The sequence below is a fragment of the Podarcis liolepis genome (assembly GCF_965112155.1).
Source record: "Podarcis liolepis genome assembly, chromosome: Z".
Classification (NCBI taxonomy): Eukaryota; Metazoa; Chordata; class Lepidosauria; order Squamata; family Lacertidae; genus Podarcis; species Podarcis liolepis.
Window position 1 is genome coordinate 42,067,100 of NC_139570.1, and position 9,374 is coordinate 42,076,473.

Here is a 9,374-nt window from a genome sequence, read left to right on the forward strand (position 1 = left end):
GATGATGGGAATTGTAGTTTCAAAACATGCTGAAGAAGCCTGGTCTAGTGTTTCCATCCAAGCTGATCCTTATAAGAACTACTAAACCCTTCTTCAGGCATTCACCCCGACTTTGGCCCCACCCACTTCCTACATGTAGCCCTTGGGAGACTGCTTCGAAGGGAGTGGTGGCCTCCATCGGTTGGTGGGGGGGCCCATTCCCCTGTGCTGGTTTTGGTGGTGGTGGTGGAATCAACTGTGCGGCTTCCTCCTGCGTATATTTGCCAGAAGTACAACTCTCTCTCTCTCTCTCTCTCTCTCTCTCTCTCTCTTTCTCTCTCTCTCGCTCTCAGGTTTGACTATGGCGATAGGTTCTGGGAAGTCAAGGGCAATTACTTCAGTTGCCTGTGCGGCTCTCCCAAGTGCAGGTACACCAGCGCCATCCTGGCTCAGAGGCAGGCCAGCAATTCCTCGTCCCAGGAGGTGTTGGAGAGCCGGCTCCCTGACACGAGCTCCACAACAGCAGTGGCAACAACCTCCTTTTGAGGGCTTTCTACACACATAGAAAGAAAAACAAAACACCACCACAGATTGTAAGATATTTCTTTTTTATATATTTTCAAGAAAGGAGACTTCCCCCTCCCATTAAAAAAACCCCAACGCAGAATACCACCCCACAGCCCTGCAGCAGTCCAGCGTTGAGGCGCTGCTATTGAGTGTTACTGGAGAAAGGAACCAGGCACCTTGTGCTTCGTCACAGATGACGCAGGTCCGCCCTGCTTTCTTCTTGCACCCTACCAGGAAGTAGCTGGCTTGTGAACCAGGGGCAGCTGCTCTCATCCTTCCATGCTGAGAGGCCCTTTAGAGGCCTCTCTTAATGTGATCCCTGTTCTCCGAGCCAAGGAAGAGGTCTTCCGCCCACCCACTTGATTCCCCCACCTGAAAGGACAAGATTTGAATGGACTGCTGATGTTGCATCTCTCCAGTTGTAGTAGAACTCTGAATACTTGATGAAATGTGATGATGATTATGGTGATGATGATTTCTTGAAGCCAAACCCACCTCCTTGGCACAAGCACCGGGACGAAGCTTAACCTTTGCAGGCAGACGTTCCTTTCTCGCGCATCATCCGAGGATTGAAACAGAACTTCTTTCGAACAAGGTGCCTGCCTTAGCCAGCGTATTTGCTGTTCTCCGTCACAACCTCTTAATTATTTGTCCAAGCCTCACAGAGGTTCTCCCAAGTCCAGATAGGGGCTTCTTCATTACAGAGAGTTTTCGTTTTTCCCAGTGTTTCGGCGCATACACCCCTATCGTGCAATGGGAGGCTTGGAAGGATTCCTTATGTCTTACATAACACTAACTCTGGAAAAGGAATTGAGGATTTTTTTTCGTTTGTTTTCCCATACAGAGAAACTGGCACTTACAGAGAGGCCCTCTTTCAGGCATTTCCTGAAGCTAAAGCTCAGCCTGGGCACCCCTGAGAACATGGTGGCAAATGTGGTCTATCTGTGCCATTGCCGTTTTTCGATTTCTTTTATTTCCTCCCCATGACTCCCCATGTAAAGCTACATATTGTGAGGTTGACGGTTGGATTGAACTGATTTCTCTTGTACCATACTGGGGGGAGCTGAACAGAAAAGCAACTCGCCCGAGCAACTCAACGGTGCTGATTTTAGTGTGATTTTTTTCTCACTACTACGTAAAATGAAATTTTCAATTGTATAATAAAAAGAAGAAAAAAAGAAAAGAACAAAGTGATCTTAGTATAAAATGCAGGGACGACAAAACCCACAAGACCTTTTGTTAGTATTGTAGTGGGAATAAAATCTGTCATCACCTTTTGTGCGGTGGTAAAGCAGATCATCTTTTTCCCCATTTATCTCTTAAATACTGTAATTAGTGCAGTACCAGGTTTGGGGACTTTTTGTTTTGTTTTTTTGTGGGGTTAATTTTTCTTTTTTGGAGGGGGAGGGGTGCATCTCTTCTAAACCGTTCATATTGCTGGGTGGTCTTTTCCCCCCCTTTTCCGTTCTGTTAAATGTTTTTCTTTTTCTTCTTTTTTTTTGAGTTTCAAAGGTTCCCACCTTTGGGCTCCTGTCATTTCCTTGTTCTGTTTTCAATGAAATCAATAAAAAGTGCATTAAACATTTTGCCTCCTTTGGCCTCTTTAGTCTTTACTAGATTAAATTTTTGCAATACTTCCCCTTGCGCTCCCTACTATGCACACTTTTATTCTAGTTTAATTAATCCAGGAACAATTATCATCCTCAGAGCAGGGTTCACTGTGCAGCTATATCACATGTTTCTAAGCAGCTCAAAAATCAGGCAATAACAATGGCATTTGAACATTTCTGTAACTTTATTTTTTTTAGGTGCTCATAGGATTTTGTGTTATGGTTTTGTATTGTGTTCCCAACAAGAACACTGAAAGGCAAGTCACTCATGGCTATCCTCTAAATCGGCGTTTTTCAACCTTTTTTGGACAAAGGCACACTTGTTTCATGAAAAAAATCGCGAGGCACACCACCACTGTGTGCGGAGAGGGAGATGTCAGAGCCCCGCTGCTCTCTATGGGGAATCAGATGAGAGCGGGCCGCCTGTCCGCTCTCATCCGATCCCATCCGATCTGATCCCCACCCAGGATGGATGGAAAATAGGGTGGACGCAGTCCGGCGCCCGCCTAGTGGGCGAAAATTTGACTTTAAAAAAAAAAAAATCTTTCGAATTTTTCAATTTTTCCCACGGCACACCAGGCAACATCTCGCGGCACACTAGTGTGCCGCGGAACAGTGGTTGAAAAACACTGCTCTAAATCTGAGGCTTGAGTGGCTTGTCAGACACCACCTCCTGCAAGTGGGATTCCAAGTCTAAATTAGAAAGTGGAGAGGGTTGCAGGTGGGTGTGCACACATATGCGACTTTATAAGAGAGAGACAGGCAAAGCCCCAAACCGTTAACGAAATGATTACTTTTTCTGTGCCTCTGAAAAGGGCATAAAGCTTTTCTTGACTGTTATTTACCTTCTCCATTCCTTGCCTTCTCCAAACCATAACTCAATGCATCATAATCTACAAGTAACAACTGGTGAGGACTGTAGCTCAGTGGTGCAGCATCTACTTTTCATGCAGAAGGTACCAGGTCCAGTTCCTGGAATCTGCAAGTAGGGCTGGGAGGGACGCACCCCTGAAACCCTGCTGCCAGTCAACATAGACAGTACTAAACTAGACGAATCAACAGTTTTGCTAAATGTGAGGCATATTTCTATGTTCCCAACAGCTGCACCTGATGCACATTTCCCCACGAGGTTTGCCTTCCTTCTGTTTACCCAAACCTTCCTATTACCCATATAGGATTCTCTATTTCTGCCATTTGTATAATTCTTGTCCTGGCTATAATGTGTGGATCATATGGGAATTTTTAAAGACTACTCATCCATATGCACCTTGGCCAGCTGGAATGAGCTGCTTAAGTTTCATTGGGGGTATTGGTGCTACTTAAGTGGAAGAAACTGAATTTAGGGAGATTTTATACTCTGGCACTGATGTGGTTGCAGGCAAGGGAGAATCCTAGTAATAGGAAGCTTTGCAGCAGGGGTGGGTAAACTCTAGGCCTGAAGGCTGAATGTGGCCCTCCAGACCTTTCTGGCCCTCTGAGCAATCACCACCACCTCAGCCACACCCATTCTTCCCAGGCCACACCCAGAGCCAACCCTACTTGAGTGTCCTTTGCATGCCTGGAATCTGTCCTTGAACTCTTGCCTCTTGCTTCCCTGGATGAAGGAGAGGGAGGGTTGTCTATAGAAACTAGCCTGCTGTAAAAAAAAGAGAGTAACATTTGTGGCCCCCAGAAGGCTGCCCAGAAAGGGGATGTGGCCCTCAGGCTGAATGCTTCCCTATCCTGGCATGTGAATAATACTGAGCTAAACTGGACCCTGTGGTCTGCCTCTGTCATGATGCTTTGCAGACTAAATAGTACAGGTTCCAGTTTGCCAATGGGTGGTTCCTATCTGCTGGTTTTCCTACCACCATTTCCCAAAACTTAAATATATCAGAGTGAATCTGAGGCTGGTGGGAGACCAGACCGCTGCTCTGCAAATGTCACTGGCAAAAAGCATTTTCACACACCAAATGGTGATGCTCTGGGGTGACAGTGGAGGCGGAGGCCCCGCCAGTCTGTGATGGGTTCCCCTAGGAGTAGCAGCCTCTTCCCGTTGGCAAAGCTCAGGTTTGAGGAGGCCGCAGGCTATTCACAGCTGACTGCCCTCCTGCGCAGCCTCAGTCCGTGCTTGTTTACCCTAAGATAGAAGAAAGTCCATTTGAATTACAGCGAGTGGGATTCTTGCACTGCTTTTCTGCAACTGCTCTCAGTGTGGGGTAAGGCACAAAGCAATAAATATCCTACAACTCAACTAAAAAAATCCCCTTTGTTGTCTATAAGCAAAACAGCAGCAAGATCTGCCTGAAGGATCAGCCTTTTGTTGCCCTTCTCCCTTTGCTACTGGTGCCAACTTGGGGTGGTGAATTGTTTCCCACCTGAGGACCCCGTTTTCCTCTGGGCCGTCTTCCAGGGACCATACACTGGTGGTGGGCGAGGCCAGATGCAAAGGAAAATGGATGCAAAGGCAACTGGAGTTGTTATCCTTGTGCAGCAGGCTAGTTTGTATACATATGCACACCTCTAAGATGCAAGCAAGCAAAAGTCATTATTACAGTTCAAAGTCCACATTCCAGGCTTGCAAGAACACTCAAGGAAAAAGAAGGGTGGTGGTGTGAGTGGTCTGAGGAAAGAATGTGGCCAAGGAAGAAGGGGTATGGTATGGGGAGAGTTCCAAGGGCCAAATAAGAGAGGCCTGGAGGGCCACATTGAGCCCCTGGGCCTGAGGTTGTCAACCCCTGATCAAAAGAATGGAATGCAGGCTTCCTCATCCACTAGGAGGCTGGTCCCATTTTATGGAATAACAACAGCAAGGCCAAATAAATTGCTCATACAAAGCCTGTTGCAGATCTCTGATAATTTATCGTTCCCAATTCGACATCCCCGTAATTTGAAGCAAGGCTTAAGTGCCAGCCAGTCTTAAGTTTAAAAGGAAATTTAGGATTGCGTATAACTCAGAGTCAGCCCATTGACATGAATGGACCTAGGCTAGTCATGTTCATTAATTTCATGGGGCTACTTTTGAGTACGATCGGCTTCAACCCTTTGGTTGTAGGGGGAGGAGGACACTTATCGAGAGACCCAAATCCACAAATGTTGACAATGATTCCCCCCTCCCCAAAATAACCTGGGAATTGTAGCTCTGTGAGAGGAAAACTAGAGTTCCCACTGTTCTTGGGGATAGGGACATCATGTGCTTTAAGTGAATGGTGTAGATTTGCCTACAGTTTTCATATGTAAGTCTACATTGACTGGAGGCATGAACCAAAGGATGAGAGCAAAAGGACTCTTGGCTGAAGGCAGAAAAGAGCACAAAGGGGGGTCTCGGCCTGAGGCTCTCAGCTATGGGCCAGAGGCTGCTGTGCAAGCTATGAACCAATAGGAAGAATGGAGAGGGAAACGGTTGCATGCCAGTTAGACAACCTTCCTTCCTTCCTTCCTTCCTTCCTTCCTTCCTTCCTTCCTTCCCCTCCTTTCCTTTCCTTTGCAGGCATTATAGTAGATGAGATGGAATTGATAAATGCACTCTGAAAATGATACTTGAATTATAAGCAATACATGCTGAGGCAGGATCCCCCTGTACCTGCAATTAACAGCAACTCTTTCCTCCCCTCCATTGTTTTCAGTACAAGATGGTTCTTTCTTAAAATTGTGGTTTTCATCCTCACAATAACTCTGTTAGGTAAAGTTAAGAATATGCTCAAGGCCACAGCATGAGCCTCAGGGATTTGATCCTGGCTCTCTTGCAAGCCAGGCTTGAGACTGGAATTTGACAAGCCGTGTTTGTGAAATTGTTCCCCGGCCCAACCCCACCTAATGACATTTCTGGCAGCTGCTGCCATGGAGTTGAATTAAACTGGTTCAATTAACAGTTAATGGCAGCAGTTCATTGTTGATAATAAGGCTGTCAGGCTCCTGTCCCAAAACATGACAGAGACTTTTACTTCTTAAGTAATAAATCTTCACTGCTAATATAGATTCAAGGGACGCGGGTGGCGCTGTGGGTTAAACCACAGAGCCTAGGACTTGCCGATCAGAAGGTCAGCGGTTCGAATCCCCGCTCCCGTTGCTCGGTCCCTACTCCTGCCAACCTAGCAGTTCGAAAGCACGTCAAAGTGCAAGTAGATAAATAGGTACCACCCTGGCGGGAAGGTAAATGGCGTTCCCGTGCACTGCTCTGGTTCACCAGAAGCGGCTTAGTCATGCTGGCCACATGACCCGGAAGCTGTATGCCGGCTCCCTCGGCCAAGAAAGTGAGATGAGTGCCGCAACCCCAGAGTCAGCCACGACAGGACCTAATGGTCAGGGGTCCCTTTACCCATTACCTTTTAATAGTATAGATTCAGTCCTGAGGAAAAAGGCCAGAAGTGAAGATCCCAAGGTATGAGCAAGGCAAGATGTTCATGAAGAAGTGATGAAGTTGTCCCAACAGTTGGCATACCCTTCCTACCAAGCTTTTAAAGACAAGATGTGGTGAGCTCACTTACTGGACTCTCGCCCTACAAGTCTGTTGTGCATGCACACCCATGCTCTGGGTTGATGCATCTAATGTCCCAACTACAAAGGCAGGGTCTGATCCCTGGCAACCAAACTTATGTCTGCCTCTCTGCCTCCAGCTCCACCACCACCTCCTGTTCAGCACCTCCCCCTACCTGGTCCAGATCCTCCCTGGTGGTAGCTCTGTCCTGAACCCCGGTGTACTTATTATTGACCAGTGCCATTGGTGTATACAGTCCCAAAGGCAAATGCTAGCAAGTAGTCTGGCACTCCAGCAGTCAGGAAAGACAGCCAAGGTTCAATACAGCAAACCCAAATCAAAAGTCCCAACAGTCAGGTCAGGTCCTGCCTCTGCAGCCAGTCCATTGGCAGGGAACCTGGAGTTCAGTTCTGAAATACATGGTCCTGTGGAGCTCTTGGGACACCCAGGCCATGGTCTATTAACATGGGGAGTTGAGCAGACACAGTACCTCATCTCTGCTTCGAGCATCTGGGCTTGATGAGACGTGACCCTCTCCTGTTCTGAGCCTACTCCAGCTGAGGACTCGCACACCACCTTCCTGAACTAATGACCCCCACCTGGCCAGCTAGGGAGTTGGGCTGTGGGCCCTTGCCTGCCTCAGCCACTTAGAGCATATCTCCCGCTGCTCCCTACGCTCAGAGCCCGCTGTGTTCATGCAGACTGGGGCCCCTCTGGTTCCCCATCCCCTCTGTTGCCCCATGGGTACTTTCTATGCCCCCAACGTCTCCACCCCCAGTTTGCCATGGTGTGTACCAGTCGCAGCTACAGCTCTCTCCAGAATGCTCTTCCTCCTTCCCCTTGTCTTGCCAGTCATGACACTCTGCTTCTCCCTCACTGACATCTAGAGCAGCAAGGGGAGGACATCTCCATCCATGTGTGCCAGCCTTTCATCCCCATGTCTGTTTCTTCTTCCTCTTCCTTGTCTGTCTGGGACTGCCAAGGGACCCATACACCAACACACAACTGCTATTTACTCCAGGTTTGGATTGCTGTCCCACCACAAGAGCTGAATTAGCATTGTGGCATCCAACAGGCATCAACTAGGATTGCCATATGTCCAGGAAATCACAGACGTGCTCTCTTTTGGGGGCCAGCATGCCCATCTGGGGTATTTTTAAATTTTAAAGGGAATGTCTGGGTTTGGGGGAGATTACTATTATTATTATCATTACTATTACTACTACTGTTACTAAGGGACGCGGGTGGCGCTGTGGGTTAAACCACAGAGCCTAGGACTTGCTGATCAGAAGGTCAGCAGTTTGAATCCCCGTGATGGAGTGAGCTCCTGTTGCTCAGTCCCTGCTCCTACCCACCTGGCAGTTCGAAAGCACGCCAGAGTGCAAGTAGATAAATAGGTACCGCTCTGGCAGAAAGGTAAATGGTGTTTCCGTGTGCTGCTCTGGTTCACCAGAAGCAGCTTAGTCATGCTGGCCACATGACCCGGAAGCTGTACGCCGGCTCCCTTGGCGAATAAAGCGAGATGAGCACCGCAACTCCAGAGTCGTCCGAGTCTGGACCTAATGGTCAGGGGTCCCTTTACCTTTACTCCTGTTACTACTACTACTACTACTACTACTACTACTACTATTATTATTATTATTATTATTATTAGCTTGGGCGCAGGCTGCTCTGCATGCCATGGCCGGGGGGAAAGGCGTGTGGGTGCGGTGGCCACCCCACACCTGCACCCGTGTGCCTCTTTCCCCTGCTCGGGCAGGCAGCGGCTTGGACTGTCCTCTTTTTTGCTCTTCAAGATATGGCAACCCTACATCAACAGAGTTCAATGACATATTCCAGACAGACAGAAAGCACTTGGAAATGGTGCAAAGCAGGGCTGGTGAGGAGTGTGTAGTTTGGGAGAGTTCCAAGGTCCTGACAGAGGGGCCTGGAGGGGCTGCAATCAGTCTCTGCGCATGAGGTTCCCCACTGTCATGTTCTGTTTTTCCCATGGAAAAAATGCAACACTGGAGGCAAGGCTGTTTAAAAGCTGCTGATGAACCACAGGCATCTTGAAGTGAGCAACTTGCTCTGGGTAAGGCTGGGAGCAGACGGAGGTCTTCTGTCTCCAGACTTCCTCCTCCAGGCTGCACCCCATTAAGAGAACTTCAGAGCCTTATAGGTCCAACCTTGTGGCCTACAGATGGACACTCCTGCTCTATTCCTATTGCGCTCCCTGCACTGCCAGACCAGTGATGTGCAGTGGGAGGCATCTGGTGCCCATGATGCTCCAGACCTTTAGCCCCACAGACCTTGGTGGTCTGGAAGGTTCTCCAGCTATATAGTAGCCTTTGGCACAATTTTCTCCCTATCTTCAGCAGCTGGCTCTGAGCCCTGGACCTGACCCATCTGCTACCTCTGCATCTTTGGACTGTGTCCAGATCACTACTAGATTTGGGTCATGACACTTAACCCTGCTGTCAAGCATACTCGGATATGACTCCAGCACTGCCCACCATTTGCTGTGGCTTCCTCCACTATTGGCTGACGGTCCGTGCTCAGTGGCCCTTTCATAGGGAAAAAAGAAAAGGGTCCTCCTGCCATGGACATAGCCGGGGGGGGGGGGGAGCTGCCCTCATCAATAAAAATCAAAAAGACACAGCAAACTGAGGTTATGCACCCCCACAAGGCCTGCCCCCCAACAAAAATCATGGATACACCCATGCTCCCCACTGCTTTAATTGCATGAAAAATGAGAATTCTATAGCAGGAAGCTTCCCCCT

General features: G+C 48.4%; 1 protein-coding gene across 24 annotated transcripts in view; it reads left to right on the top strand.

The window, feature by feature from the left end:
* Positions 1–2,127, top strand: part of EHMT1 (euchromatic histone lysine methyltransferase 1) — a 155,685-nt gene extending 153,558 nt beyond the window's left edge. For all 24 annotated transcript variants that reach the window (XM_083485716.1, XM_083485720.1, XM_083485737.1 and 21 more), the window contains one exon: positions 333–2,127. In XM_083485716.1, the coding sequence (XP_083341842.1) occupies positions 333–525 (193 nt within the window). In that variant the 3' untranslated portion in view covers positions 526–2,127. The remainder of the gene's footprint in view (positions 1–332) is intronic.
* Positions 2,128–9,374: the final 7,247 nt, after the last annotated feature.